At 37.5% G+C, this 27,603-nt stretch overlaps 1 protein-coding gene across 1 annotated transcript in view; it reads right to left on the reverse strand.

Annotated features, from left to right (window-relative positions):
* The window catches only part of AHNAK2 (AHNAK nucleoprotein 2), a 432,971-nt gene that overhangs the window by 29,319 nt on the left and 376,049 nt on the right, over positions 1-27,603 (reverse strand). The window contains exons 6-7 of the mRNA XM_078662300.1: positions 4,743-26,978; positions 140-4,451 (exon numbers count right to left, since the gene is read on the reverse strand). Of these exons, the coding sequence (XP_078518426.1) occupies positions 140-4,451; positions 4,743-26,978 (26,548 nt within the window). The remainder of the gene's footprint in view (positions 1-139; positions 4,452-4,742; positions 26,979-27,603) is intronic.

The following is a 27,603-nucleotide window of genomic DNA, read 5'->3' on the forward strand; positions in this document are numbered from 1 at the left end:
AAAGCATCAACAGTTGTTGCTTCAGTAAACATCCCATGAAATGCTGAGTCTGTTTTTTCTTCTGGAATGGTGATTGCAGTTTCTAGCTCTTGTACACTGGACCTCAATACAGTTAATTCTGAATCGCTAAGAGAAATACCTTTCTCCCCATTGTCCAAGTCATTGATGGACTCCTCGGTTGTTGAAAGATCACACACATCACCTTTGACTGGCACACTACTACCAGTTGATATATCGTCAGCTGCAATTTTTACGCCAGTCATTTGATCTTTATCTTCTAGCTGCACATCTTCCACTTTTATTGTGCTTAGTATAGCATTCTCTGACACATGCTCCTCAGTAGGCTGCTCTTGTGGAGTGTCAGTGCTGGTAGTATCTGCAATAGATTTACTATCAACATTTTCTTTCATAGCCAAACAATCTTCTAAGGAGAATTCAATTTTTTCCAGCTGGACGTGCAAAGTATCTGGCAGTTTCAGAATTTCCGTTGCATTAACTTCTTCAATCAAAATTTTCGTTCCTGCATCATTTACACTATCCTGTACAACAACTTCTTTCAGCTCTTCAGTTTTTGCCAATTCAACTGTTCCTTCCTTTGGCAAAGATAGTGATGCTTCTCGACTCCGTCCTTTTGTTACAACTTTTTCAATTGTTGACCTTTCCATTCTAATTGTTTTCTTTTTGCTCTTTGTTGCCTTCACTTCAGTTTCTACATGTTTCTCCAAAGGTGTTTCGATATCTGGAGATGACATTTCAGTCTCTAAAACTTTATTCACATTTTCCTCAGGAGAAGGTGAGAATTCCTTTTGCCGCTCCTTACTGTCCTCCAGTGCTTCCAAATCCTCCAGTATTTGCGAAGAAGTTATTCTGAATGATGATAATGTAAGTTTGTGAGGTTTTAATGAAATGTCACATTCTAGAAGCTCAGATTCTGTGGAGGACTCTGTAACATCTCGTTGAGATTCTATATTTTCCATCAATGAATCAACTTGTTTGCAAACTTCCTTTGATATTTTAATGTCTATAGAAGAGGTTTCCATGTCATCATGTGGTGTTTCAATGTGTGTTTTGTCAAGTTCTTCTATTGTTAGAGATGGAATGACAGTTTCCATCTTTGATGTTTTGTTTAGTTGAGCCGCTGTTTCAGATAAAGCATCAACAGTTGTTGCTTCAGTAAACATCCCATGAAATGCTGAGTCTGTTTTTTCTTCTGGAATGGTGATTGCAGTTTCTAGCTCTTGTACACTGGACCTCAATACAGTTGATTCTGCATCGCTAAGAGAAATACCTTTCTCCCCATTGTCCAAGTCATTGATGGACTCCTCGGTAGTTGAAAGATCACACACATCACCTTTGACTGGCACAGTACTATCAATTGATATATCGTCAGCTGCAATTTTTACGCCAGTCATTTGATCTTTATCTTCCAGCTGCACATCTTCTACTTTTATTGTGCTTATTATAGCATTCTCTGAGACATGCTCCTCAATAGGTGGCTCTTGTTCAGTGGCATTGCTGGTAGTGTCTGCTATAGATCCACTATCTACATCTTCTTTCATAGCCAAACATTCTTCTAAGGAGAATTCAACTTTTATCTTTTGGAAGTGCACAGTATCTGGTACTTTCAGAAGTTCAGTTGCATTAACTTCTTCAATCAAATCGTTAATTCCTGCACCATTTACACTATCCTGTACATCATTTTCTTTCAACTCTTCAGTTTTTGTCAGTTCAGCTTTTCCTTCCTTTGGCAAAGATATTGGTGCTTCTCGAATCCTTACTTTTGTTACAACTTTTTCAATGGTTGACTTTTTCATTCTAAATGTTTTCTTTTTGTTCTTTTTTGCCTTCACTTCAGTTTCTATATGTTTCTCCAATGCTATTTCGATATCTGGAGATGACATTTCAGTCTCTATAACTTTTTTCACATTATCCTCAGGAGAAGGTGAGAATTCCTTTAGCTCTTCCTTGCTTTCCTCAGGAGCTTCCGCATTGTCCAGTATTTGCAAAGAAGTTATTCCGAATGATGGTAATGTACGTTTGTGAGGTTTTAATGAAATGTCATATTCTAGAGGCTCAGAACCTCTGGAGGACTCTGTAACATCTTCTTGAGATTCTATATTTTCCATTAACGCATCAACTTGTTGAAGAACGTCCTCTGATATTTTAATATCTATGGCAGTTGTTTCAATTTCATCATATGGTGTTTCAATGTGTGCTTTCTCAAGTTCTTCCATTTTTAGAGATGGAATGCCAATCTCCATCTTTGATGTTTTGGTTAGTTTAGCCGCTGTCTCAGTTAAAGCATCAACAGTTGTTGTTTCAGTAAGCATGCCATGACATTCTGAGTCTGTTTTTGCTTCTGGAATGTATATTGTAGTTTCTATTTCTTGTACACTGGACCTTAATACAGTTAATTCTGCATTTCTAAGAGAAATACCTTTCACCCATTTGTCTAAGTCATTGATGGAATCCTCAGTTGTCGGAAGATCACGTACATCACCTTTGCCTGGCACACTACTATCAGTTGATATATCATCAAGTGCAATTTTTCCGCCAGTCATTTGATCTTTATCTTCTAGCTGCACATCTTCCACTTTTATTGTGCTTAGTATAACATTCTGTGACACATGCTCCTCAGTAGGCTGCTCTTGTGGAGTGTCAGTGCTGGTAGTATCTGCAATAGATTTACTATCAACATTTTCTTTCATAGCCAAACAATCTTCTAATGAGAATTCAACTTTTTCCAGCTGGACGTGCAAAGTATCTGGCAGTTTCAGAATTTCCGTTGCATTAACTTCTTCAATCAAAATTTTCGTTCCTGCATCATTTACACTATCCTGTACAACAACTTCTTTCAGCTCTTCAGTTTTTGCCAATTCAATTGTTCCTTCCTTTGGCAAAGATAGTGGTGCTTCTCGACTCCGTCCTTTTGTTACAACTTTTTCAATTGTTGACCTTTCCATTCTAATTGTTTTCTTTTTGCTCTTTGTTGCCTTCACTTCAGTTTCTACATGTTTCTCCAAAGGTGTTTCGATATCTGGAGATGACATTTCAGTCTCTAAAACTTTATTCACATTTTCCTCAGGAGAAGGTGAGAATTCCTTTTGCCGCTCCTTACTGTCCTCCAGTGCTTCCAAATCCTCCAGTATTTGCGAAGAAGTTATTCTGAATGATGATAATGTAAGTTTGTGAGGTTTTAATGAAATGTCACATTCTAGAAGCTCAGATTCTGTGGAGGACTCTGTAACATCTCGTTGAGATTCTATATTTTCCATCAATGCATCAAATTGTTTGCAAACTTCCTTTGATATTTTAATGTCTATAGAAGAGGTTTCCATGTCATCATGTGGTGTTTCAATGTGTGTTTTGTCAAGTTCTTCTATTGTTAGAGATGGAATGACAGTTTCCATCTTTGATGTTTTGTTTAGTTGAGCCGCTGTTTCAGATAAAGCATCAACAGTTGTTGCTTCAGTAAACATCCCATGAAATGCTGAGTCTGTTTTTTCTTCTGGAATGGTGATTGCAGTTTCTAGCTCTTGTACACTGGACCTCAATACAGTTAATTCTGAATCGCTAAGAGAAATACCTTTCTCCCCATTGTCCAAGTCATTGATGGACTCCTCGGTTGTTGAAAGATCACACACATCACCTTTGACTGGCACACTACTACCAGTTGATATATCGTCAGCTGCAATTTTTACGCCAGTCATTTGATCTTTATCTTCCAGCTGCACATCTTCTACTTTTATTGTGCTTATTATAGCATTCTCTGAGACATGCTCCTCAATAGGTGGCTCTTGTTCAGTGGCATTGCTGGTAGTGTCTGCTGTAGATCCACTATCTACATCTTCTTTCATAGCCAAACAATCTTCTAAGGAGAATTCAACTTTTATCGTCTGGAAGTGCACAGTATCTGGTACTTTCAGAAGTACAGTTGCATTAACTTCTTCAATCAAATCGTTAATTCCTGCACCATTTACACTATCCTGTACATCATTTTCTTTCAACTCTTCAGTTTTTGTCAGTTCAGCTTTTCCTTCCTTTGGCAAAGATATTGGTGCTTCTCGAATCCTTTCTTTTGTTACAACTTTTTCAATTGTTGACCTTTCCATTCTAAATGTTTTCTTTTTGTTCTTTTTTGCCTTCACTTCAGTTTCTACATGTTTCTCCAATGCTATTTCGATATCTGAAGATGACATTTCAGTCTCTAGAACTTTTTTCACATTATCCTCAGGAGAAGGTGAGAATTCCTTTAGCTCTTCCTTGCTTTCCTCAGGAGCTTCCGCATTGTCCAGTATTTGCAAAGAAGTTATTCCGAATGATGGTAATGTACGTTTGTGAGGTTTTAATGAAATGTCATATTCTAGAGGCTCAGAATCTCTGTAGGACTCTGTAACATCTTCTTGAGATTCTATATTTTCCATTAACGCATCAACTTGTTTAAGAACGTCCTCTGATATTTTAATATCTATGGCAGTTGTTTCAATTTCATCATATGGTGTTTCAATGTGTGCTTTCTCAAGTTCTTCCATTTTTAGAGATGGAATGCCAATCTCCATCTTTGATGTTTTGGTTAGTTTAGCCGCTGTCTCAGTTAAAGCATCAACAGTTGTTGTTTCAGTAAGCATGCCATGACATTCTGAGTCTGTTTTTGCTTCTGGAATGTATATTGTAGTTTCTATTTCTTGTACACTGGACCTCAATACAGTTAATTCTGCATTTCTAAGAGAAATACCTTTCACCCATTTGTCTAAGTCATTGATGGAATCCTCGGTTGTCGGAAGATCACGCACATCACCTTTGCCCGGCACACTACTATCAGTTGATATATCATCAAGTGCAATTTTTCCGCCAGTCATTTGATCTTTATCTTCTAGCTGCACATCTTCCACTTCTATTGTGCTTAGTATAGCATTCTCTGACACATGCTCCTCAGTAGGCTGCTCTTGTGGAGTGTCAGTGCTGGTAGTATCTGCAATAGATTTACTATCAACATTTTCTTTCATAGCCAAACAATCTTCTAAGGAGAATCCAACTTTTTCCAGCTGGACGTGCAAAGTATCTGGCAGTTTCAGAATTTCCGTTGCATTAACTTCTTCAATCAAAATTTTTGTTCCTGCATCATTTACACTATCCTGTACAACAACTTCTTTCAGCTCTTCAGTTTTTGCCAATTCAACTGTTCCTTCCTTTGGCAAAGATAGTGATGCTTCTCGACTCCGTCTTTTTGTTACAACTTTTTCAATTGTTGACCTTTCCATTCTAATTGTTTTCTTTTTGCTCTTTGTTGCCTTCACTTCAGTTTCTACATGTTTCTCCAAAGGTGTTTCGATATCTGGAGATGACATTTCAGTCTCTAAAACTTTATTCACATTTTCCTCAGGAGAAGGTGAGAATTCCTTTTGCCGCTCCTTACTGTCCTCCAGAGCTTCCACATCCTCCAGTATTTGCGAAGAAGTTATTCTGAATGATGATAATGTAAGTTTGTGACGTTTTATTGAAATGTCACATTCTAGAAGCTCAGATTCTGTGGAGGACTCTGTAACATCTCGTTGAGATTCTATATTTTCCATCAATGCATCAACTTGTTTGCAAACTTCCTTTGATATTTTAATGTCTATAGAAGAGGTTTCAATGTCATCATGTGGTGTTTCAATGTGTGTTTTGTCAAGTTCTTCTATTGTTAGAGATGGAATGACAGTTTCCATCTTTGATGTTTTGTTTAGTTGAGCCGCTGTTGCAGATAAAGCATCAACAGTTGTTGCTTCAGTAAACATCCCATGAAATGCTGAGTCTGTTTTTTCTTCTGGAATGGTGATTGCAGTTTCTAGCTCTTGTACACTGGACCTCAATACAGTTAATTCTGAATCGCTAAGAGAAATACCTTTCTCCCCATTGTCCAAGTCATTGATGGACTCCTCGGATGTTGAAAGATCACACACATCACCTTTGACTGGCACACTACTACCAGTTGATATATCGTCAGCTGCAATTTTTACGCCAGTCATTTGATCTTTATCTTCTAGCTGCACATCTTCCACTTCTATTGTGCTTAGTATAGCATTCTCTGACACATGCTCCTCAGTAGGCTGCTCTTGTGGAGTGTCAGTGCTGGTAGTATCTGCAATACATTTACTATCAACATTTTCTTTCATAGCCAAACAATCTTCTAAGGAGAATCCAACTTTTTCCAGCTGGACGTGCAAAGTATCTGGCAGTTTCAGAATTTCCGTTGCATTAACTTCTTCAATCAAAATTTTCGTTCCTGCATCATTTACACTATCCTGTACAACAACTTCTTTCAGCTCTTCAGTTTTTGCCAATTCAACTGTTCCTTCCTTTGGCAAAGATAGTGATGCTTCTCGACTCAGTCTTTTTGTTACAACTTTTTCAATTGTTGACCTTTCCATTCTAATTGTTTTCTTTTTGCTCTTTGTTGCCTTCACTTCAGTTTCTACATGTTTCTCCAAAGGTGTTTCGATATCTGGAGATGACATTTCAGTCTCTAAAACTTTATTCACATTTTCCTCAGGAGAAGGTGAGAATTCCTTTTGCCGCTCCTTACTGTCCTCCAGTGCTTCCAAATCCTCCAGTATTTGTGAAGAAGTTATTCTGAATGATGATAATGTAAGTTTGTGAGGTTTTAATGAAATGTCACATTCTAGAAGCTCAGATTCTGTGGAGGACTCTGTAACATCTCGGTGAGATTCTATATTTTCCATCAATGAATCAACTTGTTTGCAAACTTCCTTTGATATTTTAATGTCTATAGAAGAGGTTTCCATGTCATCATGTGGTGTTTCAATGTGTGTTTTGTCAAGTTCTTCTATGGTTAGAGATGGAATGACAGTTTCCATCTTTGATGTTTTGTTTAGTTGAGCCGCTGTTTCAGATAAAGCATCAACAGTTGTTGCTTCAGTAAACATCCCATGAAATGCTGAGTCTGTTTTTTCTTCTGGAATGGTGATTGCAGTTTCTAGCTCTTGTACACTGGACCTCAATACAGTTGATTCTGCATCGCTAAGAGAAATACCTTTCTCCCCATTGTCCAAGTCATTGATGGACTCCTCGGTAGTTGAAAGATTACACACATCACCTTTGAGTGGCACACTACTATCAGTTGATATATCGTCAGCTGCAATTTTTACGCCAGTCATTTGATCTTTATCTTCCAGCTGCACATCTTCTACTTTTATTGTGCTTATTATAGCATTCTCTGAGACATGCTCCTCAATAGGTGGCTCTTGTTCAGTGGCATTGCTGGTAGTGTCTGCTATAGATCCACTATCTACATCTTCTTTCAAAGCCAAACAATCTTCTAAGGAGAATTCAACTTTTATCGTTTGGAAGTGCACAGTATCTGGTACTTTCAGAAGTTCAGTTGCATTAACTTCTTCAATCAAATCGTTAATTCCTGCACCATTTACACTATCCTGTACATCATTTTCTTTCAACTCTTCAGTTTTTGTCAGTTCAGCTTTTCCTTCCTTTGGCAAAGATATTGGTGCTTCTCGAATCCTTTCTTTTGTTACAACTTTTTCAATGGTTGACTTTTTCATTCTAAATGTTTTCTTTTTGTTCTTTTTTGCCTTCACTTCAGTTTCTACATGTTTCTCCAATGCTGTTTCGATATCTGGAGATGACATTTCAGTCTCTAGAACTTTTTTCACATTATCCTCAGGAGAAGGTGAGAATTCCTTTAGCTCTTCCTTGCTTTCCTCAGGAGCGTCCGCATTGTCCAGTATTGGCAAAGAAGTTATTCCGAATGATGGTAATGTAAGTTTGTGAGGTTTTAATGAAATGTCATATTCTAGAGGCTCAGAATCTCTGGAGGACTCTGTAACATCTTCTTGAGATTCTATATTTTCCATTAACGCATCAACTTGTTTAAGAACGTCCTCTGATATTTTAATATCTATGGCAGTTGTTTCAATTTCATCATATGGTGTTTCAATGTGTGCTTTCTCAAGTTCTTCCATTTTTAGAGATGGAATGCCAATCTCCATCTTTGATGTTTTGGTTAGTTTAGCCGCTGTCTCAGTTAAAGCATCAACAGTTGTTGTTTCAGTAAGCATGCCATGACATTCTGAGTCTGTTTTTGCTTCTGGAATGTATATTGTAGTTTCTATTTCTTGTACACTGGACCTCAATACAGTTAATTCTGCATTTCTAAGAGAAATACCTTTCACCCATTTGTCTAAGTCATTGATGGAATCCTCGGTTGTCGGAAGATCGCGCACATCACCTTTGCCCGGCACACTACTATCAGTTGATATATCATCAAGTGCAATTTTTCCGCCAGTCATTTGATCTTTATCTTCTAGCTGCACATCTTCCACTTTTATTGTGCTTAGTATAGCATTCTCTGACACATGCTCCTCAGTAGGCTGCTCTTGTGGAGTGTCAGTGCTGGTAGTATCTGCAATAGATTTACTATCAACATTTTCTTTCATAGTCAAACAATCTTCTAAGGAGAATTCAACTTTTTCCAGCTGGACGTGCAAAGTATCTGGCAGTTTCAGAATTTCCGTTGCATTATCTTCTTCAATCAAAATTTTCGTTCCTGCATCATGTACACTATCCTGTACAACAACTTCTTTCAGCTCTTCAGTTTTTGCCAATTCAACTGTTCCTTCCTTTGGCAAAGATAGTGATGCTTCTCGACTCCGTCCTTTTGTTACAACTTTTTCAATTGTTGACCTTTCCATTCTAATTGTTTTCTTTTTGCTCTTTGTTGCCTTCACTTCAGTTTCTACATGTTTCTCCAAAGGTGTTTCGATATCTGGAGATGACATTTCAGTCTCTAAAACTTTATTCACATTTTCCTCAGGAGAAGGTGAGAATTCCTTTTGCCGCTCCTTACTGTCCTCCAGTGCTTCCAAATCCTCCAGTATTTGCGAAGAAGTTATTCTGAATGATGATAATGTAAGTTTGTGAGGTTTTAATGAAATGTCACATTCTAGAAGCTCAGATTCTGTGGAGGACTCTGTAACATCTCGTTGAGATTCTATATTTTCCATCAATGCATCAAATTGTTTGCAAACTTCCTTTGATATTTTAATGTCTATAGAAGAGGTTTCCATGTCATCATGTGGTGTTTCAATGTGTGTTTTGTCAAGTTCTTCTATTGTTAGAGATGGAATGACAGTTTCCATCTTTGATGTTTTGTTTAGTTGAGCCGCTGTTTCAGATAAAGCATCAACAGTTGTTGCTTCAGTAAACATCCCATGAAATGCTGAGTCTGTTTTTTCTTCTGGAATGGTGATTGCAGTTTCTAGCTCTTGTACACTGGACCTCAATACAGTTAATTCTGAATCGCTAAGAGAAATACCTTTCTCCCCATTGTCCAAGTCATTGATGGACTCCTCGGTTGTTGAAAGATCACACACATCACCTTTGACTGGCACACTACTACCAGTTGATATATCGTCAGCTGCAATTTTTACGCCAGTCATTTGATCTTTATCTTCCAGCTGCACATCTTCTACTTTTATTGTGCTTATTATAGCATTCTCTGAGACATGCTCCTCAATAGGTGGCTCTTGTTCAGTGGCATTGCTGGTAGTGTCTGCTGTAGATCCACTATCTACATCTTCTTTCATAGCCAAACAATCTTCTAAGGAGAATTCAACTTTTATCGTCTGGAAGTGCACAGTATCTGGTACTTTCAGAAGTTCAGTTGCATTAACTTCTTCAATCAAATCGTTAATTCCTGCACCATTTACACTATCCTGTACATCATTTTCTTTCAACTCTTCAGTTTTTGTCAGTTCAGCTTTTCCTTCCTTTGGCAAAGATATTGGTGCTTCTCGAATCCTTTCTTTTGTTACAACTTTTTCAATGGTTGACTTTTTCATTCTAAATGTTTTCTTTTTGTTCTTTTTTGCCTTCACTTCAGTTTCTACATGTTTCTCCAATGCTATTTCGATATCTGAAGATGACATTTCAGTCTCTAGAACTTTTTTCACATTATCCTCAGGAGAAGGTGAGAATTCCTTTAGCTCTTCCTTGCTTTCCTCAGGAGCTTCCGCATTGTCCAGTATTTGCAAAGAAGTTATTCCGAATGATGGTAATGTACGTTTGTGAGGTTTTAATGAAATGTCATATTCTAGAGGCTCAGAATCTCTGTAGGACTCTGTAACATCTTCTTGAGATTCTATATTTTCCATTAACGCATCAACTTGTTTAAGAACGTCCTCTGATATTTTAATATCTATGGCAGTTGTTTCAATTTCATCATATGGTGTTTCAATGTGTGCTTTCTCAAGTTCTTCCATTTTTAGAGATGGAATGCCAATCTCCATCTTTGATGTTTTGGTTAGTTTAGCCGGTGTCTCAGTTAAAGCATCAACAGTTGTTGTTTCAGTAAGCATGCCATGACATTCTGAGTCTGTTTTTGCTTCTAGAATGTATATTGTAGTTTCTATTTCTTGTACACTGGACCTCAATACAGTTAATTCTGCATTTCTAAGAGAAATACCTTTCACCCATTTGTCTAAGTCATTGATGGAATCCTCGGTTGTCGGAAGATCACGCACATCACCTTTGCCTGGCACACTACTATCAGTTGATATATCATCAAGTGCAATTTTTCCGCCAGTCATTTGATCTTTATCTTCTAGCTGCACATCTTCCACTTTTATTGTGCTTAGTATAGCATTCTCTGACACATGCTCCTCAGTAGGCTGCTCTTGTGGAGTGTCAGTGCTGGTAGTATCTGCAATAGATTTACTATCAACATTTTCTTTCATAGCCAAACAATCTTCTAAGGAGAATTCAACGTTTTCCAGCTGGACGTGCAAAGTATCTGGCAGTTTCAGAATTTCCGTTGCATTATCTTCTTCAATCAAAATTTTCGTTCCTGCATCATGTACACTATCCTGTACAACAACTTCTTTCAGCTCTTCAGTTTTTGCCAATTCAACTGTTCCTTCCTTTGGCAAAGATAGTGATGCTTCTCGACTCCGTCCTTTTGTTACAACTTTTTCAATTGTTGACCTTTCCATTCTAATTGTTTTCTTTTTGCTCTTTGTTGCCTTCACTTCAGTTTCTACATGTTTCTCCAAAGGTGTTTCGATATCTGGAGATGACATTTCAGTCTCTAAAACTTTATTCACATTTTCCTCAGGAGAAGGTGAGAATTCCTTTTGCCGCTCCTTACTGTCCTCCAGTGCTTCCAAATCCTCCAGTATTTGCGAAGAAGTTATTCTGAATGATGATAATGTAAGTTTGTGAGGTTTTAATGAAATGTCACATTCTAGAAGCTCAGATTCTGTGGAGGACTCTGTAACATCTCGTTGAGATTCTATATTTTCCATCAATGCATCAAATTGTTTGCAAACTTCCTTTGATATTTTAATGTCTATAGAAGAGGTTTCCATGTCATCATGTGGTGTTTCAATGTGTGTTTTGTCAAGTTCTTCTATTGTTAGAGATGGAATGACAGTTTCCATCTTTGATGTTTTGTTTAGTTGAGCCGCTGTTTCAGATAAAGCATCAACAGTTGTTGCTTCAGTAAACATCCCATGAAATGCTGAGTCTGTTTTTTCTTCTGGAATGGTGATTGCAGTTTCTAGCTCTTGTACACTGGACCTCAATACAGTTAATTCTGAATCGCTAAGAGAAATACCTTTCTCCCCATTGTCCAAGTCATTGATGGACTCCTCGGTTGTTGAAAGATCACACACATCACCTTTGACTGGCACACTACTACCAGTTGATATATCGTCAGCTGCAATTTTTACGCCAGTCATTTGATCTTTATCTTCCAGCTGCACATCTTCTACTTTTATTGTGCTTATTATAGCATTCTCTGAGACATGCTCCTCAATAGGTGGCTCTTGTTCAGTGGCATTGCTGGTAGTGTCTGCTGTAGATCCACTATCTACATCTTCTTTCATAGCCAAACAATCTTCTAAGGAGAATTCAACTTTTATCGTCTGGAAGTGCACAGTATCTGGTACTTTCAGAAGTTCAGTTGCATTAACTTCTTCAATCAAATCGTTAATTCCTGCACCATTTACACTATCCTGTACATCATTTTCTTTCAACTCTTCAGTTTTTGTCAGTTCAGCTTTTCCTTCCTTTGGCAAAGATATTGGTGCTTCTCGAATCCTTTCTTTTGTTACAACTTTTTCAATGGTTGACTTTTTCATTCTAAATGTTTTCTTTTTGTTCTTTTTTGCCTTCACTTCAGTTTCTACATGTTTCTCCAATGCTATTTCGATATCTGAAGATGACATTTCAGTCTCTAGAACTTTTTTCACATTATCCTCAGGAGAAGGTGAGAATTCCTTTAGCTCTTCCTTGCTTTCCTCAGGAGCTTCCGCATTGTCCAGTATTTGCAAAGAAGTTATTCCGAATGATGGTAATGTACGTTTGTGAGGTTTTAATGAAATGTCATATTCTAGAGGCTCAGAATCTCTGTAGGACTCTGTAACATCTTCTTGAGATTCTATATTTTCCATTAACGCATCAACTTGTTTAAGAACGTTCTCTGATATTTTAATATCTATGGCAGTTGTTTCAATTTCATCATATGGTGTTTCAATGTGTGCTTTCTCAAGTTCTTCCATTTTTAGAGATGGAATGCCAATCTCCATCTTTGATGTTTTGGTTAGTTTAGCCGCTGTCTCAGTTAAAGCATCAACAGTTGTTGTTTCAGTAAGCATGCCATGACATTCTGAGTCTGTTTTTGCTTCTGGAATGTATATTGTAGTTTCTATTTCTTGTACACTGGACCTCAATACAGTTAATTCTGCATTTCTAAGAGAAATACCTTTCACCCATTTGTCTAAGTCATTGATGGAATCCTCGGTTGTCGGAAGATCACGCACATCACCTTTGCCTGGCACACTACTATCAGTTGATATATCATCAAGTGCAATTTTTCCGCCAGTCATTTGATCTTTATCTTCTAGCTGCACATCTTCCACTTTTATTGTGCTTAGTATAGCATTCTCTGACACATGCTCCTCAGTAGGCTGCTCTTGTGGAGTGTCAGTGCTGGTAGTATCTGCAATAGATTTACTATCAACATTTTCTTTCATAGCCAAACAATCTTCTAAGGAGAATTCAACGTTTTCCAGCTGGACGTGCAAAGTATCTAGCAGTTTCAGAATTTCCGATGCATTAACTTCTTCAATAAAAATGTTCGTTCCTGCATCATTTACACTATCCTGTACAACAACTTCTTTCAGCTCTTCAGTTTTTGCCAATTCAACTGTTCCTTCCTTTGGCAAAGATAGTGGTGCTTCTCGACTCCGTCCTTTTGTTACAACTTTTTCAATTGTTGACCTTTCCATTCTAATTGTTTTCTTTTTGCTCTTTTTTGCCTTCACTACAGTTTCTACATGTTTCTCCAAAGGTGTTTCGATATCTGGAGATGACATTTCAGTCTCTAAAACTGTATTCACATTTTCCTCAGGAGAAGGTGAGAATTCCTTTTGCCGCTCCTTACTGTCCTCCAGAGCTTCCACATCCTCCAGTATTTGCGAAGAAGTTATTCTGAATGATGATAATGTAAGTTTGTGAGGTTTTATTGAAATGTCACATTCTAGAAGCTCAGATTCTGTGGAGGACTCTGTAACATCTCGTTGAGATTCTATATTTTCCATCAATGCATCAACTTGTTTGCAAACTTCCTTTGATATTTTAATGTCTATAGAAGAGGTTTCAATGTCATCATGTGGTGTTTCAATGTGTGTTTTGTCAAGTTCTTCTATTGTTAGAGATGGAATGACAGTTTCCATCTTTGATGTTTTGTTTAGTTGAGCCGCTGTTGCAGATAAAGCATCAACAGTTGTTGCTTCAGTAAACATCCCATGAAATGCTGAGTCTGTTTTTTCTTCTGGAATGGTGATTGCAGTTTCTAGCTCTTGTACACTGGACCTCAATACAGTTAATTCTGAATCGCTAAGAGAAATACCTTTCTCCCCATTGTCCAAGTCATTGATGGACTCCTCGGATGTTGAAAGATCACACACATCACCTTTGACTGGCACACTACTACCAGTTGATATATCGTCAGCTGCAATTTTTACGCCAGTCATTTGATCTTTATCTTCTAGCTGCACATCTTCCACTTCTATTGTGCTTAGTATAGCATTCTCTGACACATGCTCCTCAGTAGGCTGCTCTTGTGGAGTGTCAGTGCTGGTAGTATCTGCAATAGATTTACTATCAACATTTTCTTTCATAGCCAAACAATCTTCTAAGGAGAATCCAACTTTTTCCAGCTGGACGTGCAAAGTATCTGGCAGTTTCAGAATTTCCGTTGCATTAACTTCTTCAATCAAAATTTTCGTTCCTGCATCATTTACACTATCCTGTACAACAACTTCTTTCAGCTCTTCAGTTTTTGCCAATTCAACTGTTCCTTCCTTTGGCAAAGATAGTGATGCTTCTCGACTCAGTCTTTTTGTTACAACTTTTTCAATTGTTGACCTTTCCATTCTAATTGTTTTCTTTTTGCTCTTTGTTGCCTTCACTTCAGTTTCTACATGTTTCTCCAAAGGTGTTTCGATATCTGGAGATGACATTTCAGTCTCTAAAACTTTATTCACATTTTCCCCAGGAGAAGGTGAGAATTCCTTTTGCCGCTCCTTACTGTCCTCCAGTGCTTCCAAATCCTCCAGTATTTGCGAAGAAGTTATTCTGAATGATGATAATGTAAGTTTGTGAGGTTTTAATGAAATGTCACATTCTAGAAGCTCAGATTCTGTGGAGGACTCTGTAACATCTCGGTGAGATTCTATATTTTCCATCAATGAATCAACTTGTTTGCAAACTTCCTTTGATATTTTAATGTCTATAGAAGAGGTTTTCATGTCATCATGTGGTGTTTCAATGTGTGTTTTGTCAAGTTCTTCTATTGTTAGAGATGGAATGACAGTTTCCATCTTTGATGTTTTGTTTAGTTGAGCCGCTGTTTCAGATAAAGCATCAACAGTTGTTGCTTCAGTAAACATCCCATGAAATGCTGAGTCTGTTTTTTCTTCTGGAATGGTGATTGCAGTTTCTAGCTCTTGTACACTGGACCTCAATACAGTTGATTCTGCATCGCTAAGAGAAATACCTTTCTCCCCATTGTCCAAGTCATTGATGGACTCCTCAATAGTTGAAAGATCACACACATCACCTTTGAGTGGCACACTACTATCAGTTGATATATCGTCAGCTGCAATTTTTACGCCAGTCATTTGATCTTTATCTTCCAGCTGCACATCTTCTACTTTTATTGTGCTTATTATAGCATTCTCTGAGACATGCTCCTCAATAGGTGGCTCTTGTTCAGTGGCATTGCTGGTAGTGTCTGCTATAGATCCACTATCTACATCTTCTTTCAAAGCCAAACATTCTTCTAAGGAGAATTCAACTTTTATCGTTTGGAAGTGCACAGTATCTGGTACTTTCAGAAGTTCAGTTGCATTAACTTCTTCAATCAAATCGTTAATTCCTGCACCATTTACACTATCCTGTACATCATTTTCTTTCAACTCTTCAGTTTTTGTCAGTTCAGCTTTTCCTTCCTTTGGCAAAGATATTGGTGCTTCTCGAATCCTTTCTTTTGTTACAACTTTTTCAATGGTTGACTTTTTCTTTCTAAATGTTTTCTTTTTGTTCTTTTTTGCCTTCACTTCAGTTTCTACATGTTTCTCCAATGCTGTTTCGATATCTGGAGATGACATTTCAGTCTCTAGAACTTTTTTCACATTATCCTCAGGAGAAGGTGAGAATTCCTTTAGCTCTTCCTTGCTTTCCTCAGGAGCGTCCGCATTGTCCAGTATTGGCAAAGAAGTTATTCCGAATGATGGTAATGTACGTTTGTGAGGTTTTAATGAAATGTCATATTCTAGAGGCTCAGAATCTCTGGAGGACTCTGTAACATCTTCTTGAGATTCTATATTTTCCATTAACGCATCAACTTGTTTAAGAACGTCCTCTGATATTTTAATATCTATGGCAGTTGTTTCAATTTCATCATATGGTGTTTCAATGTGTGCTTTCTCAAGTTCTTCCATTTTTAGAGATGGAATGCCAATCTCCATCTTTGATGTTTTGGTTAGTTTAGCCGCTGTCTCAGTTAAAGCATCAACAGTTGTTGTTTCAGTAAGCATGCCATGACATTCTGAGTCTGTTTTTGCTTCTGGAATGTATATTGTAGTTTCTATTTCTTGTACACTGGACCTCAATACAGTTAATTCTGCATTTCTAAGAGAAATACCTTTCACCCATTTGTCTAAGTCATTGATGGAATCCTCGGTTGTCGGAAGATCGCGCACATCACCTTTGCCCGGCACACTACTATCAGTTGATATATCATCAAGTGCAATTTTTCCGCCAGTCATTTGATCTTTATCTTCTAGCTGCACATCTTCCACTTTTATTGTGCTTAGTATAGCATTCTCTGACACATGCTCCTCAGTAGGCTGCTCTTGTGGAGTGTCAGTGCTGGTAGTATCTGCAATAGATTTACTATCAACATTTTCTTTCATAGCCAAACAATCTTCTAAGGAGAATTCAACTTTTTCCAGCTGGACGTGCAAAGTATCTGGCAGTTTCAGAATTTCCGTTGCATTATCTTCTTCAATCAAAATTTTCGTTCCTGCATCATGTACACTATCCTGTACAACAACTTCTTTCAGCTCTTCAGTTGTTGCCAATTCAACTGTTCCTTCCTTTGGCAAAGATAGTGATGCTTCTCGACTCCGTCCTTTTGTTACAACTTTTTCAATTGTTGACCTTTCCATTCTAATTGTTTTCTTTTTGCTCTTTGTTGCCTTCACTTCAGTTTCTACATGTTTCTCCAAAGGTGTTTCGATATCTGGAGATGACATTTCAGTCTCTAAAACTTTATTCACATTTTCCTCAGGAGAAGGTGAGAATTCCTTTTGCCGCTCCTTACTGTCCTCCAGAGCTTCCACATCCTCCAGTATTTGCGAAGAAGTTATTCTGAATGATGATAATGTAAGTTTGTGAGGTTTTAATGAAATGTCACATTCTAGAAGCTCAGATTCTGTGGAGGACTCTGTAACATCTCGTAGAGATTCTATATTTTCCATCAATGCATAAACTTGTTTGCAAACTTCCTTTGATATTTTAATGTCTATAGAAGAGGTTTCCATGTCATCATGTGGTGTTTCAATGTGTGTTTTGCCAAGTTCTTCTATTGTTAGAGATGGAATGACAGTTTCCATCTTTGATGTTTTGTTTAGTTGAGCCGCTGTTTCAGATAAAGCATCAACAGTTGTTGCTTCAGTAAACATCCCATGAAATGCTGAGTCTGTTTTTTCTTCTGGAATGGTGATTGCAGTTTCTAGCTCTTGTACACTGGACCTCAATACAGTTGATTCTGCATCGCTAAGAGAAATACCTTTCTCCCCATTGTCCAAGTCATTGATGGACTCCTCGGTTGTTGAAAGATCACACACATCACCTTTGACTGGCACACTACTATCAGTTGATATATCGTCAGCTGCAATTTTTACGCCAGTCATTTGATCTTTATCTTCCAGCTGCACATCTTCTACTTTTATTGTGCTTATTATAGCATTCTCTGAGACATGCTCCTCAATAGGTGGCTCTTGTTCAGTGGCATTGCTGGTAGTGTCTGCTGTAGATCCACTATCTACATCTTCTTTCAAAGCCAAACAATCTTCTAAGGAGAATTCAACTTTTATCGTCTGGAAGTGCACAGTATCTGGTACTTTCAGAAGTTCAGTTGCATTAACTTCTTCAATCAAATCGTTAATTCCTGCACCATTTACACTATCCTGTACATCATTTTCTTTCAACTCTTCAGTTTTTGTCAGTTCAGCTTTTCCTTCCTTTGGCAAAAATATTGGTGCTTCTCGAATCCTTTCTTTTGTTACAACTTTTTCAATGGTTGACTTTTTCATTCTAAATGTTTTCTTTTTGTTCTTTTTTGCCTTCACTTCAGTTTCTACATGTTTCTCCAATGCTATTTCGATATCTGAAGATGACATTTCAGTCTCTAGAACCTTTTTCACATTATCCTCAGGAGAAGGTGAGAATTCCTTTAGCTCTTCCTTGCTTTCCTCAGGAGCTTCCGCATTGTCCAGTATTTGCAAAAAAGTTATTCCGAATGATGGTAATGTACGTTTGTGAGGTTTTAATGAAATGTCATATTCTAGAGACTCAGAATCTCTGTAGGACTCTGTAACATCTTCTTGAGATTCTATATTTTCCATTATCGCATCAACTTGTTTAAGAACGTCCTCTGATATTTTAATATCTATGGCAGTTGTTTCAATTTCATCATATGGTGTTTCAATGTGTGCTTTCTCAAGTTCTTCCATTTTTAGAGATGGAATGCCAATCTCCATCTTTGATGTTTTGGTTAGTTTAGCCGCTGTCTCAGTTAAAGCATCAACAGTTGTTGTTTCAGTAAGCATGCCATGACATTCTGAGTCTGTTTTTGCTTCTGGAATGTATATTGTAGTTTCTATTTCTTGTACACTGGACCTCAATACAGTTAATTCTGCATTTCTAAGAGAAATACCTTTCACCCATTTGTCTAAGTCATTGATGGAATCCTCGGTTGTCGGAAGATCACGCACATCACCTTTGCCTGGCACACTACTATCAGTTGATATATCATCAAGTGCAATTTTTCCGCCAGTCATTTGATCTTTATCTTCTAGCTGCACATCTTCCACTTTTATTGTGCTTAGTATAGCATTCTCTGACACATGCTCCTCAGTAGGCTGCTCTTGTGGAGTGTCAGTGCTGGTAGTATCTGCAATAGATTTACTATCAACATTTTCTTTCATAGCCAAACAATCTTCTAAGGAGAATTCAACGTTTTCCAGCTGGACGTGCAAAGTATCTGGCAGTTTCAGAATTTCCGATGCATTAACTTCTTCAATCAAAATTTTCGTTCCTGCATCATTTACACTATCCTGTACAACAACTTCTTTCAGCTCTTCAGTTTTTGCCAATTCAACTGTTCCTTCCTTTGGCAAAGATAGTGGTGCTTCTCGACTCCGTCCTTTTGTTACAACTTTTTCAATTGTTGACCTTTCCATTCTAATTGTTTTCTTTTTGCTCTTTTTTGCCTTCACTTCAGTTTCTACATGTTTCTCCAAAGGTGTTTCGATATCTGGAGATGACATTTCAGTCTCTAAAACTTTATTCACATTTTCCTCAGGAGAAGGTGAGAATTCCTTTTGCCGCTCCTTACTGTCCTCCAGAGCTTCCACATCCTCCAGTATTTGCGAAGAAGTTATTCTGAATGATGATAATGTAAGTTTGTGAGGTTTTATTGAAATGTCACATTCTAGAAGCTCAGATTCTGTGGAGGACTCTGTAACATCTCGTTGAGATTCTATATTTTCCATCAATGCATCAACTTGTTTGCAAACTTCCTTTGATATTTTAATGTCTATAGAAGAGGTTTCAATGTCATCATGTGGTGTTTCAATGTGTGTTTTGTCAAGTTCTTCTATTGTTAGAGATGGAATGACAGTTTCCATCTTTGATGTTTTGTTTAGTTGAGCCGCTGTTTCAGATAAAGCATCAACAGTTGTTGCTTCAGTAAACATCCCATGAAATGCTGAGTCTGTTTTTTCTTCTGGAATGGTGATTGCAGTTTCTAGCTCTTGTACACTGGACCTCAATACAGTTGATTCTGCATCGCTAAGAGAAATACCTTTCTCCCCATTGTCCAAGTCATTGATGGACTCCTCGGTTGTTGAAAGATCACACACATCACCTTTGACTGGCACACTACTATCAGTTGATATATCGTCAGCTGCAAATTTTACACCAGTCATGTGATCTTTATCTTCCAGCTGCACATCTTCTACTTTTATTGTGCTTATTATAGCATTCTCTGAGACATGCTCCTCCATAGGTGGCTCTTGTTCAGTGGCATTGCTGGTAGTGTCTGCTATAGATCCACTATCTACATCTTCTTTCATAGCCAAACAATCTTCTAAGGAGAATTCAATTTTTATCGTCTGGAAGTGCACAGTATCTGGTACTTTCAGAAGTTCAGTTGCATTAACTTCTTCAATCAAATCGTTAATTCCTGCACCATGTACACTATCCTGTACATCATTTTCTTTCAACTCTTCAGTTTTTGTCAGTTCAGCTTTTCCTTCCTTTGGCAAACATATTGGTGCTTCTCGAATCCTTTCTTTTGTTACAACTTTTTCAATGGTTGACTTTTTCATTCTAAATGTTTTCTTTTTGTTCTTTTTTGCCTTCACTTCAGTTTCTACATGTTTCTCCAATGCTGTTTCGATATCTGGAGATGACATTTCAGTCTCTAGAACTTTTTTCACATTATCCTCAGGAGAAGGTGAGAATTCCTTTAGCTCTTCCTTGCTTTCCTCAGGAGCTTCCGCATTGTCCAGTATTTGCAAAGAAGTTATTCCGAATGATGGTAATGTACGTTTGTGAGGTTTTAATGAAATGTCATATTCTAGAGGCTCAGAATCTCTGGAGGACTCTGTAACATCTTCTTGAGATTCTATATTTTCCATTAACGCATCAACTTGTTTAAGAACGTCCTCTGATATTTTAATATCTATGGCAGTTGTTTCAATTTCATCATATGGTGTTTCAATGTGTGCTTTCTCAAGTTCTTCCATTTTTAGAGATGGAATGCCAATCTCCATCTTTGATGTTTTGGTTAGTTTAGCCGCTGTCTCAGTTAAAGCATCAACAGTTGTTGTTTCAGTAAGCATGCCATGACATTCTGAGTCTGTTTTTGCTTCTGGAATGTATATTGTAGTTTCTATTTCTTGTACACTGGACCTCAATACAGTTAATTCTGCATTTCTAAGAGAAATACCTTTCACCCATTTGTCTAAGTCATTGATGGAATCCTCGGTTGTCGAAAGATCACGCACATCACCTTTGCCTGGCACACTACTATCAGTTGATATATCATCAAGTGCAATTTTTCCGCCAGTCATTTGATCTTTATCTTCTAGCTGCACATCTTCCACTTTTATTGTGCTTAGTATAGCATTCTCTGACACATGCTCCTCAGTAGGCTGCTCTTGTGGAGTGTCAGTGCTGGTAGTATCTGCAATAGATTTACTATCAACATTTTCTTTCATAGCCAAACAATCTTCTAAGGAGAATTCAACTTTTTCCAGCTGGACGTGCAAAGTATCTGGCAGTTTCAGAATTTCCGTTGCATTAACTTCTTCAATCAAAATTTTCGTTCCTGCATCATTTACACTATCCTGTACAACAACTTCTTTCAGCTCTTCAGTTTTTGCCAATTCAACTGTTCCTTCCTTTGGCGAAGATATTGGTGCATCTCGACTCCTTTCTTTTGTTACAACTTTTTCAATGGTTGAACTTACCATTCGAATTGTTTTCTTTTTGCTCTTTTTTGCCTTCACTTCAGTTTCTACATGTCTCACCAAAGGTGTTCCGATAACTGGAGATGACATTTCAGTCTCTAGAACTTTATTCACATTATCCTCAGGAGAAGGTGAGAATTCCTTTTGCCCTTCCTTACTTTCCTCCAGAGCTTCCGCATCCTCCAGTATTTGCGAAGAAGTTATTCTGAATGATGGTAATGTAGGTTTGTGAGGTTTCAATGAAATGTCATGTTCTAGAAGCTCAGATTCTGCGGAGAACTCTGTAACATCTCCTTGAGATTCTATATTTTCCATCAATACATCAACTGGTTTGAGAACTTCCTTTGATATTTTAATGTCTATAAAAGTTGTTTCAATGTCATTATATGGTGTTTCAATGTGCGCTTTATCAAGTTCTTTTATTTTTAGAGATGGAATGACTGTTTCCATCTTTGATGTTTTGCTTAGTTTAGCCGCTGTCTCAGATAAAGCATCAACAGTTGTTGCTTCAGTAAGCATCCCATGAAATGCTGAGTATGTTTTTTCTTCTGGAATGTAAATTGCAGTTTCTAGCTCTTGTGCACTGGGCCTCATTTCAGTTAAGTCTGCATCACAAATGGAATCCTCATTTGTTGAAAGATCACACATATCACCTTTGCCTGGCACACTACTATCAGTTGATATATCATCAGCTGCAATTTTTCCGCCAGTCATTTGATCTTTATCTTCCGGCTGCACATCTTCCACTTTTATTGTGCTTATTATAGCATTCTCTGACACATGCTCCTCAGTAGGTGGCTCTTGTTGAATGGCAGTACTGGTAGTGTCTGCTATAGATCCACTATCTACATCTTCTTTCATATCTAAACAATCTTCTAAGGACCCTTCAACTCTTACTGTCTTGATGTTCGAAGTATCTGCTTCATTCAGGATTTCCTTTGCATTAACTCCTTTGATCAAAGATTGATTTCCTGCATCCTTTTCTCTTTCCTGTACATTACCTTCTTTCAGCTCTACTTTCAGCTCTACTTTTCCTTTTGAAACAAAGACTGCAGTTTGTGGCTCCTGATCACCTTGCCTCATTTGAGTTAATTCTTCATCACAAATAGAAAAACCTTTCTCTGATTTGTCCAAGTCATTGATCGAAAGCTCTGTTGTTGAAAAATGACACACATCTTTGCCTTGCTCACTGTCAGTTAATGTACCATCAGCACATATTTTTCCATCAATCATTTGATCTTTAATTTCCACCTGCAAATCTTTTATTTTTAGTGTGCTTCTCGTAGCAGTCTCTAACTTTTGATCCTGAATAGGTGGCACATGTTGTCTAGCACTGCCAGTAGTGTCTGCTATAGAGCCACCATCTACTTCTTCCTTTATTGACAAATAATCTTCTAATGAGAATTCACATTTTACCATCTTCACATCGGTAGTAACTGTTTTTTTTAGAATTTGCTCAGCATTAACTTCATCAATGACATCTTTCTCCTCTGAATCCCTTTCTCTGACTTGTACATCAACTTCTTTCATCTCTTCTGTTTTTGCAAATTCATCTTCTCCTTCCCTTGAGAAAGAAATTGGTGCTTCTTGACTCCTTTCTTTTGTTACAACTTTTTCAATTGTGGACCTTTTTATTTTAATTGATTTCTTTTTGCCCTTTGCTGCTTTTACTTCAGTTTCTACTGATTTCTCAAAAGGTTTAGTGATGTCTGAGTTTGACATTTCAACATCGAGCACTTTATTGACATTAGCCTCATCTGAGGGTGATAATTCATTTTCCTCTTCCATTCCTCTCTTCAGAGTTTCAGCATCCTCCCGTACTAGGGAAGAAATTATTCCATATGATGGTATTTTAAATTTGGGAAGTTTCTCTGAATTGTCATATTCTAGAATCTCAGTTTCTATGGAGGACTCGGAAACCTCTCCTGGAAATTCTACATTTTCTTTCTTGACATCAACTTGTTTAAGAACTTCCACAGATGTTTTGATGTCTATGGAAGTTGTTCTGATTTCATCATTTGGTGTTTCAATGTGAGATGAATTAAGTTCTCCCATCTTTATAGATGTGATGCCAGTTTTCATCTTTAATGTTTTGGTCAGTTCTGCCATTGTCTCAGAGAAAGCCTCAACAATTGTTGCTTCAATAGGCATCTCATGACATTCTGAGTCTGCTGTTTCCTTTGGAATGTAGAATGGCCTTTGTAGCTCCTCTTCTCCAGGCATTATTTCTGTTAATTCTGTACCACAAAGAGAAATACCTTTCTTCCATCTGTCTAGGTCATTGATGGAAACTTCAGTTGCTGAAAATTCACGTACGTCATCTTTGATTTGCACACTAATATCATATGAAGTATCATCAGCGGGTATTTTTCTATCAGTCTTTTGATCTACAATTTCCATCTGCACATCTTTTATTTTTTTTGTGCTTATCATAGCAGCTTTTGAAATATGGTCCTGAATCGATAGCCCATGTCGGGTGGCACTGCTGGTAGTGTCTGCTTTAGAACCATCATCTACATCATCTTTCCTAGCCAAAGAATCTTTTATGGACGAATCAACTTTAACAGCCTTTACGTCTGAAGCATCTTGTTCTTTCAGAATTTCCTCTGCTGTAACTTCATCAATCACAATTTTTTCTTCTGCATCTTTTTGAATAACATGAACAATAACATCTTTTACCTCTTCAGTTTTTGCCAATGAAATATCTTCATCTGACAAAAAGTCCTTTACATCTATAATCTTTACTTCTGATGTGTTGTTCTCAAAGGTGGATAGTTTAACTTTGCTAGCAAATTGAATTGGTCTCCTTGAGTCTTTCATTGTAATTTCTTTTGAGCTCTGGGCATGGAAAGAATCTTCGCAGCTAGCCGAGGTTTTTACATCAATGTATACCTTGCCAGTTGGAGATTCGATATCTTCTATTATTGTTGGCCTCACATCATCGGTAATAATATCATGGAATAGTTCATTTTTTAATGATTCTTTTTCTCCATTTTGAAGATTGTTTTGGATTTCTCGTTTTTCATTTTTGGGCAGGTAAAGACCTATTTTAGGAATCTTTATATTAAATATTTTACTTTTGCTCTTTTTATCCTTGTGGTATTCTTTTGTGGACATTATAATATCAGCGTCTTCATTTACGTGTTTCTGTTCTGTATCTTTGGAGTCCGCAACAGCTTTCCCAAAAGCAACACCATCTTTCTTTTCTGTTCTTGATTTTTTTCTAAATAATGTCCTTTTGCTAGTAGGTTCACCTAAATCACCCCCTACTTCTGAATATTCTAGAATACTCATCGCATCTTTTCCTTCTTCTGCCATTCTTTCAAATGGAAGCTCTGTTTCCTTGTTTAGGATACCAATTTCTGTTTCTAAATGTTTTTTTTCCTGAAGTGCAACACAGAATGTTGGAATCTGCAGTTGAGAAATGTGTACTGTTCCTTCTGTCCTTTTAAAACTGGATTCTTGTATATCTTTTTCTAAATTAATATCATCCACTGTAAGGCCCTGGATTTGGTCATTTATGCCTTTTGTGGTACTATTATTCATGCTAGATTTTTCTATCTGTACCTCTGTGTGCACTTTACATGTATCAATATGTGTATTAGCTTCTTGTAAACTAATGTTAACGTTCACTTCTGGAATTTTGACATCTGGTGCTAGGAATTCTATCCTAGTCATATTAATCTTTGGCAGGTGAACATTAACATCAGCTCTCACTTTGTCTGTAGCTCTGCCATCCGTAATTTTGAATTTTGCTGTCTCCAGATTATTTGATTTCACTGTAAGATCTTCTGATGATATTTGAAATACTGACATTTTCTGTTTGGCTTGTTCCATGATGTCCTTTTCTTTGAGCTCGAGTTTCTGTACTTCAAGATCTGGAAATCTGATTTGTTCATGTCCTTTGTGAAAGGAAGCAATTTCTGTTTTATCATCTATTTCTGCATTCATACTTAGATGGCTTCCAGGGCCCCTTTTGGGTGACATGGAAAATGTTGGGAATCTAAAAGACGGCATTTTAAATAAACTCTCAGATTTTTCAGCTTCTGCCTCTGAAATAGCCCTTTTTGCCCCAGACTTTAATGTGCTGCTGTCTTTAATATCTTCTTGCACCTTGGTAGGAGTAAAATCCAATGATGGGGAATCAACATCTGACTTTGTTGCTTTATTCTGACGCTTTGGTAGTTTGGGCATTTTTATTATTGGCATATGGATTTTCCAGACTGATGTCTCTTTTTGTATTTCATGCATTCTTTCTTTGCCACCTTCCTCTTGATCTTCAGTTTGCACTTCAGAACTTCTGATGTCTGCTATTTGAGATAGTATGGTGTGTGGAGATTCTGACTGAAATGTGTCATCATCACTATAAGTTTCTTTCAGTTTAAGCACAGAAATTCCAGACTTTGACCGGTAAAACAATGGAATTTTAAATTTCCACCCAGAATCTACATCTCTTTCTTCTTTGTCTCTAGGGATATATGTTGATCCTATTGCAATATCAGATTCTTTAATCAGATTGTCAACTCCTGAAGAATTGCTTTTCTTATTGCTTTCACAGAAAGCGGCAAATTGTTCTTCTTGGGATACATTGGCTGTTAGGGTTTCATCATCCACTTTTCCCTTTCTAACTCTGACCCCCAGTCCATGAGATTGTATGGTAGGTGATGCTGTGCTTCGTTTACTCATTTGTAATTTTGCTTCTTCTATGGTAACTAGTCCCAACCTATTGCTGTCTATGGTTTCTAATGAGTCGTTAATGTTTTCATTTTTTATATAGGATTCTATTTTAGTTGTTAATACATTTTCTTCTACTGTTGTTCTTTTTGTATTAACTTTTGATGACGTGAATGCAATTTCAAGCTGTGGTATCCCTATTCTAGATTGTTTTTTTGTACACATTGAGCTTTCAATTTCACCTCCTGTTCTCGATGAGATATCAGAATCTATGGCGGAAATTGGAATGCCAGCATCTCTTGAATCTGCCAGAGTAGTTTCATTAATTTCTGCTGCTCGGTCAGTGTCATGTTTCATACCACCCATTTTTATTACAGAATTTGAATGCCCTAATTGCTGAGGCAAATGGCCCACTTCCATGTCATGCATTTGTGTGGAATATTTGTTCTCCGTCAAATGGGTTTGCTGTCTTTGAAGGGTGATATCAACTGAATAGTCAAGGGATGTTTCCTGTGGTGTATACGTTTCTGACCTATATGATTGTTTACATGACACTTGTACTGTCCCGGGGTAGATAACAACAGTGTTATCTGATTCCAAGCTCTGTTCCCCTGAACATATACTCTGCATCTTTAATTTGTTGTTGATTAGTTGCTGTTCATCCATGTACTCTTGTCTTCCTTCTGAATAGTTTTCTTCACTTTGCAGGTATGTTTCAGTGTCCATGCTTAAGACCGTCTCGGGTGTGTTAGCCTCATATGTTTCGGATAAACTCTGTGATCTTCTGTGTCTAAGAAGTTTTGTATGTCTGATTGACTGGAATCTGGGCCATGATAATCTTTCTCTCTTTGACTGCTTTACTTTGTGCTTCCGTTTTCTTACTGTTAAATTGTCTTTGTCTGCTAACTTTTCAGTGGTCTCCATTGTTTTTTCAAAAATCAGCAGTTTTTCCCCAATTTCCTGCATGCATGAAATATTTCATGGTTATTACAATGAAATAAAAAGAAAAGTCAAAGAAGGAGCAGGTTCAGGTCTTAAGGTTATACATGCTAAATGCAGTTTAGCCATAGTACATGGAGACTAAAGTATCAAATATGGTTTTATTTGCAAAGATGCATAGTGCTTTGTGATGAAAATCACAAACTCTCAGTGTGATTTGCAACTGATATTGACAGTAATACATCAGACACAGGTGGGGAAGCAGCTTCTTTGATATCACCATGGAGCTCAGTTTGTAACACAATGTACGAACATGCAACGATTGGTAGAATTTAAACATGTATAAGAATGTATCACCTTCAATACCTGTAGGGTTCAAAACCAAACACATTGAAATAACGCAATCAAGAATATGAAAAATAATGGTGTTCATTAGGACACAGGACAACAGCAAAAAACATAATTAGTAGAAGGTTGCTAGGGACCATTGTGTTAGTAAAGGTTATACAAGTAGGAGTCCCCCTCCCCCAATATCCTCAAGCAATACACTGTTTGGCTGCAGACGTTGACTTCAGTGCGCGGACCAGCTATGGAAAGGCTTATTTCGAGCTTTGAAGGGTCTTCCCTCACAAATTACTCTTTCTGG

Source organism: Lissotriton helveticus, chromosome 9, assembly GCF_964261635.1.
Source record: "Lissotriton helveticus chromosome 9, aLisHel1.1, whole genome shotgun sequence".
Lineage (NCBI taxonomy): Eukaryota > Metazoa > Chordata > Amphibia > Caudata > Salamandridae > Lissotriton > Lissotriton helveticus.